General features: G+C 34.2%; 1 protein-coding gene across 2 annotated transcripts; it reads right to left on the bottom strand.

Moving 5' to 3' along the window:
• Nucleotides 1–242: 242 nt before the first annotated feature.
• On the bottom strand, nucleotides 243–23,496 carry LOC140163048 (uncharacterized). Of its 2 annotated transcripts, none has more exons than XM_072186403.1 (6): nucleotides 22,738–23,496; nucleotides 18,317–18,594; nucleotides 11,034–11,129; nucleotides 10,278–10,434; nucleotides 5,812–5,909; nucleotides 243–2,495 (listed from the first exon to the last, which is right to left on the bottom strand). In XM_072186403.1, the coding sequence occupies exons 1-6, from the start codon at nucleotides 22,965–22,967 to the stop codon at nucleotides 2,317–2,319; spliced, it is 1,038 nt and encodes a 345-aa protein (XP_072042504.1). In that variant the 5' UTR covers nucleotides 22,968–23,496; the 3' UTR covers nucleotides 243–2,316. The 2 variants fall into 2 exon arrangements, with proteins under 2 accessions (XP_072042504.1, XP_072042505.1); XM_072186404.1 differs by having other exon boundaries at nucleotides 244–2,495; nucleotides 10,311–10,434; nucleotides 22,738–23,492.
• Between the last annotated feature and the right edge of the window lie 1,147 nt (nucleotides 23,497–24,643).

Below are 24,643 nucleotides of genomic sequence, written 5' to 3' on the forward strand. Positions count from 1 at the left end.
CCAAGTCCATACTTTGGCCAAATCGAGTCAATCATGGGAAATTGTTGCTATACATAGGCCTGTCATATGTATGAAAGAACAGCTCAAGTTCATCCTCTGTGTCTTTTGAGCATTTGAAAAATAGCATGCATGAAAGAACTACCCAAGTCCATGATTTCAGTCTTGTAACACATTGATTGAAATCCAGTATGTATAAAAGTCCACTTGTAACTCATTCCCCGGGACTCATTCATTGCTGGAGAGTGACTTTTGAAAAAAAAATGGGTATAATAAAGGAAAGTGTTTGGTTTATATTACATGACATAATGCTTATCAACATTATACATACCTGTGTGTTTTATTTTGTATTATCTTACTAGAGGTAATCTCATTCCAACATTGTTGTCTTTGTATATGATTCAAAAACCACCCAAGTCCAGCATTTAAAATGAACCCCACGAAGTCTCTGAAATGCTAATCGTCACACCTAATATATTTTAACCCACTCCTTGGCACGTAAAACTTACCATATTGACCAGGTAAATCTAACTGAAGGAATTAAAATGATACACAGGTTTTTTCTCAAAATCACTTCCCATGGACTTGGGTGGGTTTTGAATTCATGTATTCAATTGTGTAGTGTATTAAAAGATATTAAAAGAAGAAAAACCAATATATTATGTTTGACACAATAAGGATTAGCAATGTTAATTATTACAATTATCATGAGGTGATAATGAAAACTAAGTAAATTGAGTTGTTACATTTAGAAATATCTTCACTAATAATAGATTTATTTGTGTGAATAATTAGGTCAATTTTTGATTGGCTCCAAATTAGGACAGGAATAATGGACGATGGGATAGGCGACTGAAATTACGTCACAATCCAATGATGTACCCTAGGTCTAGACAAGGCGGGCATTACAGGCTGAGTCAAAAAGAAGTAAACTCATGTTTGAGGGGCTGTGAGCCTGTAATTAGAGATCTGTAAGAAATCGGCGATAAATGAAAACGTCATTAGAAAGAGCAAACTCTACACGTTTAAATAAAAAAAGAATTGTTGCAATTGCTCACAGCAAACTAAAGTTATACTTATTTGAATACAACCACCAATTTGTGTAGCTGCACACGGCTGATTGTTTTCATCAATTTCAATTTCGACGAATCAGCAAAGTGCTAACAGGATTTATTGTTGAAATGATAATTTTTGCTTTTGATTAATATTCAACAAACAGGATGAACTCCATGACGGTACTATAGTTTGTAGGAATACCAATTCAAGTCTTTTGGCAGAAGCTTGATTGGGGAATGTTGGGTAAAGGGTCTTGAGCTGATCTTTGGGTCTTGCTGTAACGCATGTCTAACTCTAGCAATGTTCACTTGTGATCTAGCAGTTCGTGGTCTGCCTGAAGCTTCCGTCTGTCTGTTCCTTATTAAATTTCAGATTGTAAACTTCTATCAGAGATATTTCAGATACAACAGTTCAAAATCAAAAATCCTCATAAATTTAGAGGTTCTGCATCCTCAAAGTCTCTGAAATATACGTTCGCAACTACGGAAGTGCAAATTTGGAAAGGTTTTTCCTACCACAATCATTCACTTACTAAAAATGGTTTACTATTATGCTGTTCACTTTGTGCTGTTAATACATGTTTGGCTGTTGTATTTAAAAGAACTTCGTACGGTGGTAATTTGCCTCATTCCGTAACGCTTGGAATTGCCCACAGTACATGACTTCTTTCTGTACAGCATTGTCCCATTAAACATCATGATCATTATAATCCGGATTGCCCTGACGATGTTGTTGCGTCCATCCCAATTCTAAGTCAATTTGCTGCAACGGTCTTTGAAAGAATATCGTACGAATTAGACATTTTGCCTCATTCCGCAACGCTTGGAATTACCTCATATAGTATGTGACTCCTTTCTATACTACAGCATTATCCCATTAAACATAATTATGATCATTATAATCCGGTTTGCCCTAAAGACTGCGTTGGGTTATTATTCTGCCCGGTGTGTTAATTGGCGTTTGGCAGAGTTGTATCTTTAGATATGTGCTTAAAAGCTGAGATATACGGTACAAGAAAATCTGCGGATGATTTCATGATTTGCAGATAAATAATTGTTAAAATAATATCAGAATGTTTGCAATGTAATTGTCTATTTTGTTTTATTAAGTGTAGTAAATAGTATCCTTCAGAAATGTTTACAAAAAGAGAACTCTGGTGAGGACAAAATAGTATAGCACCAATACACGCGATATATAATCAATGTCACAGTCTTAAGCCACTGATCTATCTATCTATCCATCTATCCACGTTTCCTGTTCACCTCATAACATTGGCAATGACATCCTGTTCTGTTTGATGGTTTCCTTGTCTTTCTTATGTCTTCCACGTTTCTTTGATTCCTTGCGACTTCTCCGTGCGTCATGCAGGGAATAGATTGGTACGGCTCCGATGTCATCATCAATATCAAGAATATCACCCATGGATCGAGGTCTTATGGGAACTGCAGGGAATATTAATAGAAACACAGAATAAAGCAAAATATGAATATTACAGTCAAAATTTACTTTGCTGGTAATATATCTGTATTGTTTGTTCGGCACATGAACACTATATACCTATCTTCTTAATTAGATAGTGAGGTGCATGTGCAAACAGGGCTGTCAACTTTTTGGAATTGCTTGGCGTGAGACAGAGGCGTACCGGGATTTGCCGACTCCAATGTTCATTTTGTACCATGATTATTTGAGCCATGGCGCTCGGGAATGTGAAAAGCGGGGGGGGGGGGGGGAGGAGCAACAAACTATTCATGCCGATGCGTGAGATTTTACTCATTTTCCAGCTTTTTGCGTGAGATTTACTACCTAGGCGTGAAATTATACTACCTTGGCGTGAGACCGTGAGAAAGTGACCCAATGCGTGAGACTCACGGCCAATGCGTGAGAGTTGACAGCCCTGGTGCAAATCATAAAGAACTAAGTTTATTATTTTGCTCATTTTGCTTAAGACGCAAAACACTGTTTATGATTAACCGAATTGAAAGAAAATGGTGCTGGTTAGTCTCAAATTCAAGTTCTCAAAATCTTATCAAAATTCCATAAATGTTGCACATCATATTTCGAAAGATGTGGTGAAGATAAAAGAAACAAATGCAGAAGAATTGTTCATACTGGTATTATAGTTCTCTATTGCCTACTGACATTGACTTTCAAAATACTGTCAATGCTCACATTATATACCCATTGGCTGTTAATTTTAAATAATGATGTCTGGTCTAGCGAACCTTTATTTTTAGTCCATGCTGTAATCTTTTAACAGTTGGCGGATTACTCTCTAATTCTTCGACCACATTATTTTAAAATTTATCATGACTTTTTAATAATCATTCGAGGTAGCAACAACGCCCTTCTATAAAAATATACATTCTCTTGTTGGTCCAGGGAGGACTAGACGTTCGTATATGAGTGGGCACATTCAATCAATGATTGACGAAAATGGACGTCACTAATCAGGTTACTTGAATGATATTATATGTTGCACGTTCAAAATCAGTATACACATATGTGATGCGACCAAGTAAAATCAGTCGGAACTCGAAAATATTAAATTTTCAGTTTCTTATAGGACAGTAAAAAGTATTTACAAAGCTGGATTTTGCAGAAAACCCCATTGAAATTGAACAACCCGTTTCAAAGATATGAGCAATTAAATAGTTTCCAAAACAACAGGAAACAAAAGGAAATATTTCCTTTGTTTGACTGATTTTGCTTGATCGCATCACATATATATATATATATATGTAAACGCAAATATCTTCCCACATATTTTTATACCAGAAAGTAAAAACAAAATTACCTTATATTCAAACAATGTCGTCATTTTATTGTGAAAGTGACATTGAGGTATATGATTAATAAATGCACTGTAAAAAACAACGTACAACACTTAATAAACGCGCGTTTTATATTCTACACGTAAAAGTATAGGATGTGTTGCATACGATTAACACGTTTATAGAATGACTCTTTAACATGTTTATATTGGTGATATAAACGTGTTGGAGTGTTAAAATTTTTATCACAAATACCTCTATAAACGTGTTATAGTGTTAATCGTATGCAACACCTCCTATACGTTTACGTGTGAAATACAAAATAAACGTGTTTTAGTGTTTATTTAGTGTTATCAGTCATATTTGTACAGTGTGTGTATGTAGTCTTAATATAACCAACGCATTATGGAAAGCACCTATGATTTGTTGTTTTAATCATTATTTAATTTTACGAGATTAATATCTTCGCAAGCAAGTTGAATCTATAAGTAAACCACATAAAGTTCTTGGTGCTATTTAAATACTTAATGCGGTAAACCCCTTCATTTCTAGTGTAAAACGCATGGAATGTGGTCAAAGTACAACAACTGTCATGCACTTCAAAGTGTACAAAATCGAAAGTTTTAGCGCGCAGATATTCTGATAAAATTACCAGTAATCCAAACTAATGCTCACGTGGCATTATTTTCCGTCGCCACTAAAATACCCCGGGGGGGGAGTACTCAAGTTTGGTTTTGGTAGGGACGTGCCGCTGAGATTTTGGAAGTAGACCCATAAATATACCAATTTTTCAAGAAATTTGGACCCATTGATATACCAAAAGTAAAAATTTTCGGCCGAATTTACCCAAAATTGTCTTAGTTTTTACAAATTTTCCCAAAATTTTGGGAACATTTTGAAAATTTTTGCTAGATTAAGGAAAAATTGGGCAGTTTTCCGAAAAAATTGAGAAAATTTTGAAAAAAAGGACCCATTCATATACCAAAATAGGCTTTGAAAAAGGGGTCATTGATATACCAGAAGGCTGAAAATGCTACCCATGTTTGCGGCACGTCCCCGCATGGTCATTTGTACTGAGTACCCGCTCCTCCCCACACAAAATGTCCAGGCACGCCACTGATGATAAGAAGCGGCGTTTCGTAAAGTTTGTATCATACTTCAGTCATGCTACCACCACAGTTGTTTCTTTGTTTCTTTGTGCTTGCTTTCAAGGGACACTCACTTGATTGTACAGTCATCCATAGTGAGCATGGTGAGTGTCCCTTGGAAGCAAGATCGGTGATAAAGGTTTGGTGGTGCCATGACTGAAGCATGATACAAACTTTACGAAACTCAGCTTCTTATGATCAGTGGCGTGCCTGGACATTTTATGTGGGGCCGAACGGGTGTTTTGGGGGCGAAAACAAATTATGCCCCGTTAGCATTAGTTCGGCCTACATGGATATATTTTACTGGATGCTACAGAATTACCAAGTGTTATCAATGGTTGTTATCTATGAACTTATCAAAATTATCAAACTTATCCATTAAGTTATCAAGGGTTATCAATGGAACTCTCAAAGGTTACATCAGACGCAACAGTATTTGGTGCTTTGCTCCCATGATGCACCATTCTTAATATAATCAGAGGGTGCCAGACAAGACTGACGTAGTGTATTGTGTCTGAGTGCTCTATAACATAAACATCCAAATTGAGGTTTTCACACGGCGTCACGGTGATTTGAGAGGTTGCGATTTCCAAACGTAATGGCGAACGTACGTTGAAACTATTCAAAATCCCGTCACAGGAGAGTTATTTGTAATAGATTCCACTTACGTTCAATACATGCGTTTGGAAATCGCAATCTCTCTAATACATGTTGTCACCGTGACGAGGTGTGAAAGCCTCATTTGGGATGTTTATGCTTTAGATCACTCGTACAATACGCTACGCCAGTCTTGTCTGGCGGCATCCTCGGAATAACGTTATATTAGTAAATAATATTACCTTCCACGTCCAGATTCCCGTGTCCCATTCTATCGTTTAAACCACTGTTTTGGTAGTATCTATTCATGGCAAAATCAGCTGCTGATGTATTCGTTCCTCTGTAGAAATAATAACAATAAGATTGAACAGTGCAAAAACAGCAGAGCAGAAACTAAATAATTAACACTTGAAAACTTTAATAGCTAGGAGTTGTTGTGAACAGTGAATGTATTAATGGGAGTGTTACTCACTTGAAACGCCTGAAATTTAAAAAAAAAGTTAATTATCACTACGTGTTAAAGGTGCGCTTTTAACATTATTTTGTGTTATTAATAACTTAAACATGGTTATTATGACATTCTTAACCATATTGATTTAGGAACAAACCTAAGCACATTATCACCAACGTTTTAATCTCCAAACTCATTATACATAAACATGTCTAATCGGTTTTTTTTACGGGCTAAACATTTTCCATATCTATGTTCCAAACATGTTTAGAATGATACGTCCACAGTTTGTTCACTTTTTTGTTTAGGATCAAGACTTTTGATATACAGTTACAGGTTATTTCAAAAGTCACCTTCTAAGAAACAGCTTTATGCCTCTAATAAATAACATATCTGAGCTATTTCTAGTTGCAAAGATAAACAATAATATGTAATCCAATTTGAATGAAGCCAATTTTGTGGGTTCAAAATCAATGAGACCATTAAAGTGCTATCAGATGTAAAGCGACAAAAATCAGGAAAACCCAATTACCTGAGGTAATCCAACGTCCGCATTTTTTACTAATACAATTTTGCACATTCTGCCACAGTGTAAGCCTACTTTGAACAAATTACGTTACAATTATTCTAGTTCACTCAATTTGAAGGTCTTTTTAAGAACCACCAAACCGAACACAGGCCTATGCCCTGTTTGTTCATTTTGAATGCATTTTTCACGCAGATTTAAAATATGTTAATGAAAAAAAATTGCATTTTTAAAATTTCATATATTTTTGATGACATTGACTTTCGGTATGAAAAGGGGTAAAATTAATATGAAATAATAGGAAATATTTCAAGATTAATATGTGACGGTTGTCAATTTAGTACAATAGAGTATTGGATATGACACATTGAATGTCAGAGACTATATTAAGAACATAGGGATGTTATTTTAGTATTTCTACGGAAGTCAAAACTAGAGGTAAGGATTAAATATGCCACAGTTAAATCTACGTTGTGATTCATTACTTTGATTGGTAATGTTTAATTGATGGCAGATATGGTTTTGTTTGTTCAGTTGTTTGCGCATCTTTGTTTATAATTTGTCAGTTCACTTAATTGGCATTGATTCGTCTGAAATATCACTTATAAATACACACCGATATGTAAGCAGGGAATATGAATAATACTTGTATTATTGCCTTCGACGCAGGTGCTCTAACACCTGCCTAAGGAAGACAATATAAAAATGAATCATTATGTTTTTCCCAGTTGAAAACAACAACAACACTCTCCCCAATTGAAGGAGGAAAAGAAACCCGAAAAGAAAAAACAGACAGAAAGAAACAGACATATTAAAAAGAAAAAGTCTTGGATAACACTACAACGCATTTATTTCCATACATCACGCCCGACTTCACGCGTGAAGGCGATGCTTGTGATTAGCACTGTATGTATTTATAAGGGTATTTATTGTAACATTAATGCACAACATGTTTTTATTGCTTACACACTCATTTTGTAATGTTAATGGTTATTAGGCATGCTGAGTGTGTTTAGGAACGTGTTTAGGAACGTGTTTAACAGGTAAACATGTCCCGGGGGGGCCACTGGTCATTGACAAGGGGGTATCATGCGTGGCCAAAAAATCACGTAAAAAGGGTCTTTTTTCACGATCAGGCACTGTACGTACGTATCGTGAATAGGGTGTCAAAAACATGGAAATTTGAGAAAAAGGGTATCTTTTTCACAACAGATTTACGTATTTAGGGTCCGTCCAGACTCCAGTCCTTCTTTAGTCTCTTCTTTAAGTCCATAAAGATTGCCGACTTCGCCCAGCTGGCCCTGTTAATATTTTTCCATTAACCCATTCAATGCTACACAACCCTACAACATTCAATGGTGATGTACACATGCAGTACATGTACAATGTACATTGTACATGCACAGCACGTGTATACTCTGATTTTAAGAGTTTCAATTCTCCTTTATAAAGTCCAAAGTTTCTCACTTAATTTTAAAATATTTTTACTATTATTTGAATTTTCTATCTTGTATTATGGATAAAAATAAAGATTTTCAAGCTAATTTTCATGTTGTGTACAATTATTTAACCACAAATATCTACGGTAGAGGATTGATTGACTTGACCTGTGACCTATTATCCACAAAATAAATAAATAAAAACATGCATGTTATTATCGTCAAAAGCATCAGATTTTTGTCAGAATTTTGTCACAATAAGTGATCTTGATTTTATTTAAAAAACAAATCTTAAACTTTTGAATAAATTGTGAAAACATCAAATGAATATTTAAAGGTAAGATGGATATGGTGCAGAATTAAAATACGTTTTTGGATTGGTATCAAATTCTGCAGTCATACACGAATCCTGCAAGTCTTGGCTGAACTGATTGAGCACCATGCATCTCAGTCGCTATTTACCGACTTATTTTCATCCTAATAGTTTATTCAACTTATGAAATAATACAACTATTATTCATCCGATTCCTTCCAGAAGTAGGCCTTAATTGTTGTCATTTTAAGCTTTTAAAATAAATTATTAATATTATGCACTTTTATCTTTTCGCAATAAGGCCTTGGTCATAAAAAAATCTGACCACTATGTTATGATTTTTGTCTCACTTTGAAACATGATTTGTAGGTCTATAATAATATTTGGAGGATGGAGAATAAATTGTCGAAACTTTAATTGGGCCTACAAAAATGATATAAAACCATTTCTTGACTTCTTTTTCTCTGTTTTCTTTTCTTCATTGTTGTTTTTTCTTAGTTAGAGTTTTGTAAATTTTCTTTTCATTTAATTCCCTAGGCTCTCTGATACTATAAATCAGCTTAAAATAATGTAACGTTTATTTTGTAATTTTAAAATAGCTCATATTCAACCCCGGCTCATATTCTGCCCTGGTAGTGCAGAGCCATTCTGAGTTACTTAGAAATCAATGAAAATGGGCCTATTACTTGCTTAGGGTGTCGAAACTATATGTTTTACTTGCTAAGGGGTAAAAAAACGCCAATACTTGTTTAGGGTAGGATATTACACTTGTTATACTTATTTAGGGTGTATTTTCAGTCGTTGCACATACTTGTTTAGGGTGCTTTTGAAACTCCATGGCCACGCATGATACCCCCTTGTCAATGACCAGTGGCCCCCCCGGGAAACATGTATGAGGGTCATTCAAAAGGTTCTACCTTCCACATCACATCTCTGTTATCTTACTTGCCATATTAAAAAAAAAACACACCACCACCACCACCACCACCACCAACAACAACAACAAAAACCAAAATAACAGCAACCGCCCCCACCCTCCACAGGTCAACATGTACGAGGGTCATTCAAAAAGTTCTACCTCCATCATCACATCTCTGTTATCTTACTTGCCATATTAAAAAACAAAACAAAACAAACAAAAACAAAAACAAAAAAACAAAAACAAAAAACCGCCCCCCCCCCACAGGTCAACATGTACGAGGGTCATTCAAAAAGTTCTATCTCCATCATCACATCTCTGTTATCTTACTTGCTATATTAAAAAACAAAAACAAAAAACAAAAACAACCCCCCCACCCCAAAAAAAAAATGAGTATACTTTGGTTTGCAACACAGTTTTACTGGGTGTCGTGTCGGTAGCACAACAAAATCGATACATTTTCAGAATAGCCTTCATAATGATCTTTTTCCATAGGTTTTTTTTTGCATTTGATAGGATGAGCACTTGTTGCTTCAAGTCGTATTAATTGGTTCTTGTGTGAAAATCAAATACGACGTACGCGATGCACAATTTTTGTATTTTGTAAGTATTATATAATAAGGTATTAACAAAACTGTTCGTCTAATTTAAAGTAAATATGCATCCATTGCTTAAGGACGCATTACCCTTATAAGATGACCTATATTATCGAAATCTGGCAAATTTCACTAACATTGTGTGTCGGTCGAAACCTCCAATATTTTTATGGAGCTTATCCAAACCTACAATATGATGCTTACTACACTTTCGGCTTCGGTTTTTAACCATTTCCGCACCAAATTTGCCGGTATTCGCTTTAACCAACACATCCAAACAACCAATAATTACATTTTCAGCAAATACATTTTAGCATCCAAGAATATAGTCATGGGTAATTTCAATATCTGGCACGTAAGATAACAGAGATGTGATGATGGAGGCTTTTTGAATGACATGGTATAATCTTAAATTTGAAGTTCATTAAAAAACAACTAAATTTAGGCTTAGGCCTATACTTTACTTTTGATACTTATATCGCCCACATCCTACCAACCTGTCTACAGAGCCTGGTTTGACGTATAAGATCACGTGATCAGGTACAGCTTTAATGATAGATGCAACACCCTCTGCATGTTTACCACCGACTTGTTGACCGTTGACCTCAATAATTTGGTCACCTAGAAGAGACAAGTACATAGCAAAATTACAAATGCTGTTTGCTCCCTTATTGATCAATTAATTAATAGTTATTAATTAAAGGAGTTATTTCGTGATCCTAGCATCCTCTTTTATGACATTTTTCAGTAGATATCCACGAAAAAAGCGTATTCCCAACATTTCAGTTGATTCCGATTTTGCGTATGCGAGTTATGCACGATTATCTGTATTACACTGCTCCATAGGCCACTTTTGTAATTTTGGCGAAATTTTTGCTAAACGAAATAATCTGCAAGAAATTTTTGGTACATAAACATTATGTAGCCAAAATCAGGCTGAAGTCGTAGGCCTACATATTGAATTTTCAGTTTTTCACATAATTGTATAAAACATTTGTAAAACTACATTTTGCAGAAAACACCATTGAAATTAAACATTTAGTTCCAAAGATATGAACAGCAAAAGAAACTATTTTCTTTGTTTGGCTATCTGAAAATCAATATATCGACTTCCGACTGACTTTGCTTGATCACATCACATTTCAGTTTGAAAAATTGTTTAATTAAGTCTTAAAAAATGATCACACTGTGCTAAAATGAACAGGGTTATGCATTATTACCTAATCTTAATGTTCCTGTCTTGTACGCTGGTCCGTCGTTGAATATTCTTGCAACTACTATTACGTCATCTTCGTTACGAATGGTTATTCCAATTCCTGAGGAAAGGTAAAAATAAAATAATGATAACAATTATCATGAATTAAAGTTTTAACTTCAACACTTCGCTCACCTGGAACGTTTTCACTAGTCCGACTATCGTCTTCAGCAGATGGTGATGCTGTGTTGATATCTTGTTTACAATCGGGATATCTCTCACTGATCAACACAGCATCACCATCTGCTGAAGACGCTAGTCGCACTAGTGAAAACATTCCAGGTGATCGAAAAATAGTGTAGTGTTGAAGTTAAAACTTTAATTCATTTTATCTACCATGATAACATTTATATGTAGAACTTTGAATTATGACGGTAAACATTGATATATGAATAATGGTGCATGGGTAAAAGTGCTTATCCTCCTGTGTTATTAAAAAATACATGAAAGCAAACTTAGCAAAGGAAGTTTGTAAAACCATACAAATGCGATTACTGTTTAGCATTAGCATGCGACACTGGTCTTTTTTGTTTGTTTGTTTGTTGTTGTTTTTTTCTGGTTTTGGTATTTATCTTGTTCTTTTTTTTTCTTTCTGATGCAAGATTTGTTTGTAATCATTCGGAAAATGCCGTTATAAAAAAAAATAATTCTGAATTATATTAAAATCAAATAGTTCAGCTATTTTACTATACAGCTAAATGTTTGCATGCACATAGATTTGCGAGCCCCTCCAAGGGCAGTTCGTTTTGGTTCACTATTCACTGATTAGTTCACTGCCGCGTGAGTCATGTAGGGATTTCCCATCCGGTTTTGCATTATGTAAAGTAGGTAGTCAGTTATTCAATTCAATTCATTATTTGATCAGAGTGAATTCCATTATACGAAATACTAATCAGTTTTAATTGGAATCATGAAATGACTTTTGCTAACCATATGCGGCCCATACACGATCAATTTGATTGGATTAATATCAAAGACCTATAGATACAAGTGTTGGTACAGAATCTAATATTGTGCACTGTACACACTAAAATTAACAGTGCATTATTGTAGGTTTTGTATCCACTTCTACATCTAGGGTCCCTGGATATTTATCAATAACATCTGTTCGTATATGGGCCGCAATAATTATTGTAGCAGTAATAAAGATAACTAGATATGAACGATTTGTACTTTTATACATGTTTACGTGATATCCAATTGTGATTTTTTAAACTCGCAATTGACGTAGAAATTTAAATGTTGTATATGACATTGTCTGACGTATTTTTTTACCGCACAGCAAGGGTTAATAATTAGTGAATACTAGTACTTGATAAAGATACTGATTTATTATAAATGGCAATTTTCAGAATGCTGTCGATCCATAATTAAGACTTAATTAGCACGCATCGAGGTTAGCATACCTATATAGTATATATTCGTATTTCAATAATTTCATAGCAATTAAATGCATTTTGGGACACGCCATAAAATTGTAAATTTTACAAGAAATAATTAAAAAGACGAAGAATTGCAGAAGAGGCAAGTGTTTTTATTTGAATACAAACCTTGCGTTGGAACGTGGACATTTGGTTGTAGCGAATTAGGCCATTAAATTTAAGTTTGATTTTCATAGTTTTTATCTCAGCAAACACAACAATGTTTTTAGTTATTTTGTAAGTTTTAAAACGTTTGCTTTTGGTCAATATAACAGTCCTCGAAGTAAACTTTATAAATCTAATGGTATGCACTAAAATTTTTATTAACTTGCCAAAATGTTGTTATTTGATATCAGAAGGACATTCCTCGTTTCAGAATTTGATTTGGTGTGTATGATGTGCTCTCCCCCCCCCCCCCATGTGCAAAGGTGGGTGACCGAACCCTTAACAAGCATTAGCTAGATTGTCTTGCAGCAAGTATTCAAAAGTGTTTTTGAATGTAATTATGACCCAACATTTATAAACGTTTAAAAACGTTTAAAAACCTTGATGTCTAACCTTTCTCGAATGTTTTAAAACGTTTATAAACGTTTCCTAACAATCTTGATGTCTAACCTCGAATGTCTCGAATGTTTTTGGGAAACATATTTTTGTGTTTACTGGGTTGTGATTGTAAACTGATATATTTATCGGCGCAACTATGTAACATGTTGTTTCCTAAAAGTTTCTAATTCTGTTATTTCAATGTCAAACACGGAACATTTTGATGTCACATCGGAAGTCTTTCATTTTGAAGCCAATTATCGTTATTAGCCTAGTCTGTCATATTTGATGGTCACTTTGTCACAGACGCTTTGCGTGGAGCAATTTAGTATACAATATTTGAAGAGCTTATTTCCAAAACGTGTTAAGTCCACAACCCCATGTTTTTTATTTTACCTGTGCGATATTGCAGTGGGTTGTGACGCTATAATAGGTATTGTAATTTCAGTTGGATGTACCATTACAAAGCAAACAGTGGATGGATGCACAGTAACAATACTGTTTGAGGCCTTTGTTTTCCAAATGAGAACAATAGTCTGCATATTGTTATGGTAGATAATGGCTTGTTAATGGTAAAGCTCATTGTTGCTAATGTCAAACTTGTCAAATTAATTGTGATTGTATCACACAAGTAAATGAGACACATGGGGTTGTGGACTTAACAGGGTGTGGAAATAATTAAGCTCGTCATTTTATGCAAGACATGTTTTTTGTATTTTTTTCCTCGTCTTTTCCAGCTACTATATCATCTATATATCTATGTATTTGTTGAAGCGTAATTGTTTTTCTTAGACGTGTTATATAAAGAATCGAACATTGAAAGAAATATTATAGCATTATTTATATTTATGATGTTGAACGTAGGATGATTTAATGATCATAATCTGGAGACTATGTTACAAAAGAAGTACCATTACATAAGTCAATTAACATGATTTGATCGATATGCGTAAAATGTGTTTTTTGAAACATGATAACGACGGGGCAAAACTAATCAGGTCGATTGCAATTTGTCATAATCATGCAAATGAAATGTTTGAAGCATAAAACATTATTCAAAAAAAGAAAAAGAAAAACAAAAACAAAAGGCGACAGTTCATCATTTTTCAAAAAAATTGAATGTTCAATTTAAAAAAATTATAATTTAGCACCTGGTTCGTAATATTTCTAAAGTGTAATAAAAACTATTCTAAACGTGACAGAAAAACTCTATGCTTTAGTATGACATGAGCACATCCCATGGGACCGTATATGAAAGATATAATGTGGATTTGCTAAATTTGAGTGAGTTATTCAATGTTCGAAATGTGAAAAGGTGTTATTTGAATCATGATAACCGCGGGTCAATTATAATTGGGTCGATTGCGATTTGTCATATTCATGTAAATGTTCAATCGGTTTGCAGCAATAATAACAATTTTTGAAAACCGAAAGGTGAAAATATTTCGTTTCTCAAAAAGAACAATATTTATGACACCTAAATGATTAATTGAATGCTCAATTAAAAAAAAAATATGATAATAATAATAATAATATTACAAAAAAAAATATATATATCATAAAATATCATAAAAAAGTAAAGAAAACTGATAGGGTTCAACGTGATAGATAAACCCTATGCCTTAGTGTGACATGACCATATCCCATGGGATCGTATATGGAAGAAGTAAATGGTAAAGTGGAGTTAAAACCAAGTAAGACGCTTGTCGCTAAATTTGATTTCGAAATAATGGCTGAAAGATGGGTGAAATTTATTTAGTATTATCTTGTTTATTAAATGAGTGAATGTTATATTTGAGTGATTTATTTCCAAAATTCCATATTTTATGTTTATTAACACACAGACCCAGCAAACACAGAATATTATTCTCAAAAAGGTCAGAAAGGGTTGCTAGAACGTTTAAATGTTGGGTAATATAAAGGGCATAAGTGTACAGGGCTACGTTTTCGTTAAATTCAAAGACATTTATTGTAAATTTACTGTAAAAAAATAATGTGCAAACATTACGCAATTTAAGTGAGAAAATAGTTGGCATTATTATATGTTTGCCAAAAAAAGAATAAATAAATAAAATGAAAACATATATTCACATTTTGGCAACATTTTAAACAATATATTGTAGTGTGTTTTCATGCAAAACGTTTTTATGACTTTTTCAAAAAAAATTGTTGTTAAGTTTTGTGCATGTACATTACGTTGTTAGTTGCTTTCATGAAACTGGCTGCATTTGTGTATTGTGGTATATCTAGGGCGGGTTAGTGTAGTGGTCTTCTCACTCGCTTCTCACCACTGTGGCCCGGGTTCAATTCCCCGCGGTGCCACATGTGAGTTTGGTTGCCGATCCATGCTCGTCCTCGCAGGTTTTTCTCCGGGTGCTCCGGTTTTCCTCCTGCTTCTAAAATCGGACCTCTTCCCATATCCCTGTCCCGTCATATCTGGAGGCATCCCTTGAACTTAGTAGCCTCTGAGCACTATTGGGTTTTGCCTGGCTTCGGCCGAATGTTATAAAATAAATAACACTTCTGCAATGATTAGCTACTAACAGAGTCACTTTGGAGGCAAATGAAGGCTCATAGCGACAATCTCTAATTATGTGCGCAGCGGTACTGCGATTATCATAGATCACCTTTATCCAGACTTTTTTTTATCTTCTCTTATTTTCTAATCATAATTATTTTCCCCAGGAACCGAAAGTTACATTTTAATGTTATATTCTACAATATTGCCGGTATTATAATTGGGCAACAATGAAAAACGAAAAAAAAAATCCCAAAAAGTGATTGCATTGCGACAAATGACCCATTTTCCTTCTTCGGGTTTATACCAACACGCCTAAACATAAAATGTTAATATTAACCCCAGATTAATGATACCAGCGAGCGAAATTTATACGTGAATTGATATCAGTGACCCGTAACGTCCATAATTATATGAACATCAAAGATGGTGATTCATCAAAGAAGTGCAATAACATCATCATTTATATACCATAGAGGATTCGCTATACCAATGTTAAAAATTAAGTGACTTATGAAAATATAGGTTAATGGATCCTAACAAGGTAAATGTGCTATTCCAGTCGTAATGGACTATTCCACATATTTATATGCACACCCACTATAGAGGAGTTTGGATTTCCGGACTCTTTGTCTAATGGTGACTTTTGGAAATCCAGACTTTTAAAGTGTCCACCGGCAGAAAAATATGTCAAAATCAGAAATTCTATATTTTAGAGCTCATTTTGGACATTTCCGTGATTTTTCCTTCATTTAATTGGATTTCCAAGCTTTTTTCAAATTACAGTTGCAACTGGAATTCCAGTCGTTTTCAGAAAGCAGACCTGGAAATCCAGACAATTCTTTGATTGAAAACTTACTCCTCTATTGGGGGTGTGCATTTGTTTTCTGGAATAGCGCAATCCACACACCTTCTCTGCAGTGGCATAGCCAAGAGCAGAGGATGATTTAAGGAAGCCCCGTCATGCACTGTAAAAGTGTTATCACTAGAGTTTCAACTGCCACTTTACTTTTCAAATCCCATTGAACTCTGTGCAAAAGATGTTGTTTTAGAATTGCCCGTGTGTCATTATTACTTGGTCGATTTCAGATCTAAAGTGATGTATGCATGAAGGATAATTCACACCTTCTGTAGATAACATAAAATGTGAAATCGACCAACTTTTTGAAGGTTTTTTTATTGTAAATATATCTGTCCAAATTCAAATTTAACCATGCACGTGTGTATGCAGTGGGCGGGCAGTGGTGTCATGTTCACTCACACAGCTGTGCTAACCGCAAGACTTGCTGGGAAGTGCTTAAATCATCCTCTGAGCCAAGAGAGAGCCGAAGGGAATCCCACGTCCTTCCTGGGCTTACGGCAAAGAGTAAAAAGGACTAAAAAAAGGACATAAAATTGACAAATTGGAACGAAAATTGTCCCTTGCCGCACCCAACACCCAACACCCAACACCCAACACTCAACCCCCACACCCCACACACTCAAATCCTGGACACGCCACTGTCTCTCTGGAAGACATGACCTTATCTTCTACATGGGAGTGTGAATTTCAAATGGGGGTAGCTGAATGCACGTATAGCTCCAAATGATACGAAACGAGCTTTTAATAAGTCACAAAAGGATGGGAGAAAACGGTTTGTCAGAATTTATTCATACTTAACATATTAAGCCTTTAATGAAGTGATCAACCATAACGGTCATGGTGGGTGATGGTGATTGATTATTGCGGATAAGACGCAACGTTTTTATTATGAACTAACAAAGTTAATTAGAATTTTTCATAGCCTTTTAGTGAATATATTTTCAAATTCAACTTAATAAAAAAAAGAAAAAAAAAAAGGAGCAACAAAACAAAACAAAACAAAGCAAAAAATATTTCGAATCAGTATGAAAAATACATCAAAATGAGTACAAACAAGCCAAGTATTGGTGTTGTGGTTCCTGAAATAGCTCTTGGAATTTTGAGAAAACATCTCAAATCATATACTTTTTACATTGAAGCCTTTATAATAATATAGGGTCCACAACTTATAAGTTCCCCCTAAATACTTTTGTAAATAAATCGAAAAATATTTGACGAAATGCAAGCCTGTAAAAAGATATGGGTAGCCTTATTTGTTTTACATGTGTGGATCAAATTTCAGCGTCACACGTCATTGCGTTCAGTCACAATGGTTCATTATGTAAAAAAAAAAAAAATTCATGTGTTTGTAAAAGAATCTTAATCTTTGGTATTCTTTTTCTTTTTTTTCAAAAGCAGAGCAGGTGTTTAATTCTTTTCTTTTTAATGATAAATGGCTGAGATGGAAGGGATATATTAAAAATGAGGTTGACCACCTTATCAATGAAAACACAACACTGCAAGAGCTAACCCGAGCAATCCAACATAATGGAACAACATGGACCAGCAACGGGTCCGGAATTTAATAAACAGTATGCGGCGACGTTGCAATGCACTTGTCAACTAAACATCTAGACTTTACGTTTTATTTCCATTACAAACACATGGACAGGCCTAACATACTGTATTGTTTGACAATTAACTCCTATGGACCCAGGTGCAACTTTTAAAACTCTCTCTTTTTTACATAATGAACCATTGTGACCAAACGCAAAGATGTGTGACACTAAAAATTGGCCCAGATTTGTAAAACAAATAAGGCAACTCATAACTTTTTACAATTTTACATTTCGTTAAATAATTTTCGATTTATTTCAAAAAGCATTAGGGGGAACTTATAAGTTGTGCACCCTATAGAATCTTACCATCTCCATACTCGGGATCTTTATGAAACGACAGCCTCTTACACCCATGCTTCCTATATTTATGCGTCACTTGCGAAGTCTTTCTTTTTAACTCATTCATAAAGCTATTCCTTGATCTCCTTGCAGACACGGCGAGTTGGATCTGGGTGATCCAGTCTCGCTGATTGATCCCCACGCGGAGATCCATGCATCCGGCATCCTTGGTGGCCACTGCGAAGTGAATGTGATTCCTACCCTTCTCGATGTTGGAGATTGATGTAATATCCTCCAGTGAAACTCTGTAAATAGAAGCAGCGATCACAATAAAAAAAAATAACAACAGATACTTTAGAGATGCAAAATTCGCACTGTTGATGAAAAGAAGAGAAAAAAAGAAAAGAAAAGAAAAGAAAAGAAAAGAAAAGAAAAGAAAAGAAAAGAAAAGAAAAGAAAAGAAAAGAAAAGAAAAGAAAAGAAAAGAAAAGAAAAGAAAAGAAAGGAAAGGAAAGGAAAGGAAAGAAAAGAAAAGAAAAGAAAAGAAAAGAAAAGAAAAGAAAAGAAAATGGCATGATGAATTAGGGAACCGAAAACACACAAGAAATTCTGTAATTGACATGAACGAATATGTACCAAACGTGCCAAACAAAACACACTCGTAAAGTAAATGATATATAAAATACACTGCAAAAAGTGTTTAGCCTTTAAACACTTTTCTAGAAACATTCTTGACTTCTCTTTATAAACGTGTTTAAATAATAAAAATGTTTAGATTATTGATGAATACTGTTTAGCCATTTAACACTAATCTTTAGGAATTTGATACATAATGTTCAGCTTCTAAACATGTTTACAAAGTGAAATTATGAATGTGATCAACACAGTTTTTGGAGTGTGCGTTGGCTTTTTGCTTCTGACTGAGTACACATAAACCAAGGGAAATGTGGAAATATAAGCTGAAGCATGAAAAGACAAAAAATACACCTTAACAGAACAAATAAATCATTAACTTGTCTTTTTTTGTTTGTTCATGTTTTGTTTTCTGATTGTTCATGGGATTTCCAATACGTATACCAAAAATTGTTTTGTTCACTTTTAGATGAGTATTGTTTTGTGTTGATGACCCATTTGTTCTTAGAACCTCCATGGATCTCCCTACACCCAGCAAACACATATCACTTTACAGAAAACGTTTTACTGTCGGGTTATATAAAGGGTTTAAAACGTTCTGAAAACGTTCCAAAACATTTGTAAAAACTTGATGTAAAACATTCTAGCATAATGTTATTTATGAGTTTACAAAATATTTTGCAAAAATGTTTATCAGCAATTATTTTACATTAAAGGGGCATTTCGTGATCCACAGCCTCATTCCCCCACTTTTCCCAAAACAAAGTTGAGATTTTTACACCACTGGATACCTCTGGCTACATAATGTTTATGTACCAAATATTTCTTGCAGATTAATTCGTTTAGCAAAAATATCGCCAAATTTGAATTTCGTTCTGGTGCACCAGAACGAAATTACAACGTATTGTCTATGGAGCAGTGTAATACACATAATCATGCATAACTCGCAAACGCAAAATCGGAATCAACTGAAATTTTGGAAATAAGCTTTTTCGTGGATATCTACTGAAAAATGTCATAAAAAGAGGATGCTAGGATCACGAAATCCTCCTTTAATATTTTGACAACATTTTTACAATATTGTGCATGTAGTGTTTTAACCCGATACGGTAAATGCTATATTAAAACGTTTTGAAATAAAACTAAAACGTGTCGTTTATAACGCGTTTGCTGGGTGTACGGGGCAAAAGGTTTCTAAGTTGCACCCTTTGTTCTACGAGGATATCATGTTACCAATATCAAGTTGTACTTTCACAGGGGGCTAATAGTGGTACATCTTTAATCTACCATAATACTCCATGTAGCACCTAGACTATGCCATAGTCGAATTTTATTTAAAATATGTTATTATTAGTCATGATGAACCCATTTCGTTGAACTCAAAATTATACTGATGTTTATTAAAATTAAAGTATTCAATAGTAAAATGGTCATAAAGAGTTAAAAATATCAGATAATTAGTGATAATAATAGTAACTGAATGCAACATTATTTTGCATAATTATAATGGCTCACTTTAATACTGAACAATTCTGATTTTGGAATCTACCAGTTTATTGATAGCGAACCCCGAAAATCCGACTATGGACTTTGAATTGTAAGCAGAACCCCGGGACTTTGCTCTCTAAAAACACACAGTCAAGCATACTTGTTTATCAGTCCATTAACCACAAGTACTAAGCATGGTATAGTATAAGACGCGCTAGATGTTTGATGAGAGATTAACTTTCGCGTCAACACAAAAGTGCCGCAAATACCACAGACAGTTGTGTACGGTGTAGTTAATGGTAATGGCGCGGGCCAGGAAGATTTAAACAATAGCGAGATATGGGCGACCAATCACAAGGCAGATCCATTTAAATATGCATTACATCATGGCCAATTTTACTTAGGCCAGAAATTGGCCTAACTCTCCATAGAGTCCCGTGTTAAAATTTTAATCGCAAGGCAAAGTCAGTAGTCCACTTGGGAAGCTAACAAACAGAGGGAGTGTGGTGACTGAAAAGATCAGATACAGATGTGAAAATCTATCAGTTGCACACAAATCAATATAAATCAGAGTTTTATGCTTAAATGTAATGGCCATAGTATGCAAAATGGGCAAGTGGACTACGGAGAAGTCTATGTAGCACCCAACAAGAATCTGGCAATCAAATTCAAAGAAACATTCGTATGAGTCAATCCCTATGAGTCGGGCATGACGGATGTGGTATGTCAAATGTCTTTAGGAAAAATATAACGGAAATATAGCCCCTATTTCACATTAAATCTACTGGCCTAAATATAGAAGATAAGTCAGACACAGTGACAGCAATAAGTGACAAATGTACGAGAAGCAGAAGACAAAAAACAAAAACCAAGCTATAGCCCAGCAAACACAAAACGTTTTCGACATCATTCGCAAAAGGTTATAAAAGGTTGTCAGAAAACGTTTAAATGTCGGATAATATAAAGGGTATAAAAACGTTTTAATAACATTCCAAAAACATTCTTGAAAACTTGATACAAAACATTCTAAAAGAATGTTATATAAAAAAAAAAAAAATATTTTGCGAAAAACGTTTGCCCAAAATATTTTCAATAACGTTTTAAAAACGTTTTCATGACCTTTATATAACCCAACATTTAAATGTTATTAAAAGGTTTTGAGTTTACAATAACATTTTTTGAAAACATTTTAAAATATTGTTGCAGTGTGTTTTCATACAAAACGTTTTAAAACGTTATCATGACCTTTATATAACCCGACATTTTAATGTTATTAAAACGTTTTTACCTAAACCAAAAGCCAAAATATAACTTATTTAAAACGTTTTTAAAACGTTTTTGTGTTTGCTGGGAGCCTACACATTCAAATTAATAGCTTCGGCTATAATGTCATGACAAGTTGTGTTTGTGTTTCATGTAAATTCGGTGCTCAAAATAAGCCCAATTCTACAAAGGCGATTTGGGCCCTTGGTTTTGAAATCTACAGGCCTTCATCAATGTTCACGGGCCTGAACCCATAATAAAAAAAATGTTAGATTGTAATGTTAAATTGGTCCATGTTTTGTGACACTTTGTCACTATTATTGCAAGCAATGCCAAGGAGGTTATAAGCGGGTCCGCGGAAATTTTAAGTGTTTATGTTCTGAAGGACACCTCATTTTGAGCACTGAGTGTATTTTGTTTTATTTTGACAGTTGCTAGGATGATTTGGTTCAATGTTGCCATTACTGTTGTTGTTGTTGTTGTTATTGTTATGTACAATGTATAGTTGTTTATGCAGGGGCCTCAAAGATGATAAACCACCAGTACGATATTTTCTATAGTATTATTGTACGTTCACACCAATGGCATAGAAACAACAATTTACTTTACATTATAAATTACGCTTAACAATTTACATCTTTGTGATACATTTGATTTAAGGTATACAAACATCGTGCATTAGGCACATGTATGTCCCTGTGAATGATTTGCGGCATGCATAGGTACTCATTGTATGGCACGAAATTGCACACTGACTTAACATACCATAGACCTTTTACTGAAATCCTGTACATCTTTAGCCTATAGCCTATTTGGTACGACGAGGTTATTTGTTTATGTATTTTATTTTATTATTATTATATTATTATTATTATTATTATTATTATTATTATTATTATTATTATTATTATTATTATTATTATTATTATTATTAATATTATCTCAATTTCAAAATTACCTCAATTGGTTGAATGGAATAAATCGTGCCACATTATTGAGTCACCCTGTATACTGTTGACGATACCTTTAAATGTATAAAACAATAATAACACAAAATGCTTTACCTGTATAGTATATTTTTCTCGCTATCATTGTCATCTTTCCTCGTTCCTTTCTTGTATATAACCAACGAATCCCTTGTCAACACACAGAATTTACGCTTCCACGACACCAATCCGTTAGATTCCTTCTCCAAGACGCCTTCTTTAAGAACACCATCACGATTTAAGTTTGTGTTCTCACTCTCTGTTGGTGACGGGGGCACCATGGCCCCAGCACCAGAAACTGTAAGCATTCTGGCGTATATCCTTTGTCTGTATATACCGTGCTTAACACGTCCAGGTGCGGATCAAGCTATATTTAAAATGTATAGCTTAATTGCTCGAAAATCGGTATATAATACAAAATACCGTTCTGAAGTTGTCGTTGTATATACCTCTGCGCTCCAGATGATTTGAACACGTGAAAAGACATTAATTATACTTCTGTCAAAATAAACTGTCTTTTGGATGTTTAAATCCCACCTGTTTCGTCCAAACAAAAAATAAACTGCGTTTGCGTTTCACTTACATCGTAGACTAAGCTTACACAAAAACGATTCTGATAACAAAATCACCGCAAAATTTGAAGGAATAACATATTTCAAGACATTTCTTGTATCCAATATTAGACAGATATCCACACAAATATCCACACAGCTGCTTCATGGGCAGTGTTCTGTCAGCTATACCCTGCCCCTACCAGCTGTCTGCCTTCCCGTGTTCATTTAACTCGTTTGCTAAAGAGCTTCCTGGCAATAATATGCGCGAAGACCCTTTTTTTCATACCGTATGACTCAGCGCACCGTCAAATTGGCGTTTCAAACAAATATTCCGGTGCAAGCTATAGTGGCCACATTTTCTGAACGTCCTGAGGGAGTTTGTTTTAAGCATGTTGTGTTATAATAATGCACGTTTGTTCAGTAGCATAGAATTGAGTTTATTAATATTAGGTAGCTTAAAGGGCTCTGATCCAGTAAAGATAGCTATTCATTTAATATTGCTTAATAATAAGTAATTAATTAACATTCCGATAACGTTGTCTTAGCATGCTTAGTGGGCATTGATAGTATGTTAAACTCGCATGAACCCTTGTTTCTCGTGCGTGTTAAAAACATATATTTTTAAATTGTTCTGCTAGGAATACCGTCTGTAATTTTAATATAAAGCATCCCAACTTCCTAGACATCATTCTTCACAAGTTACAACTGAATGTTAAAAAAAAAGTAAAACAAATCGGCCTTAATGTTTTAAAAAGAGTGAAAGTAAAAAGTAAAAATAAATCTAGACGATTCATGCAAACAATAAATGAATACAAAATAACAAATGAAGTAAAATATCCCCGTATTAAATACTAGTTCTATTTTAGAAAAATCGTGTTCCTAAAAGTAAAAGTTGGCTACCAGCTTATTTTTGTTAATCTGGGTATGCTGAATTCGAATGCTGTCTGCCAAGCAATATTTGGAGACCGTGACCCTCAAAAGACCACCACATGATCAAGCAACATCAGTCGGAACTCGGAAAAATTAAATTTTCAGTGTCTTATAAGATAGTAAAAACATTTACAAAGCTGGATTTTGCAGAAAACCCCATTGAAATAAATGAAATTGAACAACCGGTTCCAAACATATGACCAATTTAAAAAGAGTTCCCAAAACAAAGGAAACAAAAAGAAATATTTCTCAAAATCAATATTTCCGAATTCCGACTGATTTTACTTGATCGCATCACATATAGCAATAAATATATAAATAAATAAATAAATAAATAAATAAATAAATAAATAAATAGATAAATAAATAAATAAATAAATAAATAAATAAATAAATAAATAAATAAATAAATAAATATATAAATAATAAAATATATAAATGAATAATTAAATATAAAAACAAACAAATAAGAACAATAAATACGTTTGCTTTTCATTGCG

This window comes from Amphiura filiformis, chromosome 10 (assembly GCF_039555335.1).
Source record: "Amphiura filiformis chromosome 10, Afil_fr2py, whole genome shotgun sequence".
NCBI lineage: Eukaryota > Metazoa > Echinodermata > Ophiuroidea > Amphilepidida > Amphiuridae > Amphiura > Amphiura filiformis.

Coding starts and splice junctions, on each gene's coding strand:
- LOC140163048 (XM_072186403.1), bottom strand. CDS start 22,967: ATGCTTACAGTTTCTGGTGCTGGGGCCATGGTGCCCCCGTCACCAACA. Junction 18,595..22,737: donor GAGAAAAATATACTATACAG/GTAAAGCATTTT, acceptor TTCTATTTACAG/AGTTTCACTGGAGGATATTA. Junction 11,130..18,316: donor AGATCCCGAGTATGGAGATG/GTAAGATTCTAT, acceptor ACCTTTCCTCAG/GAATTGGAATAACCATTCGT.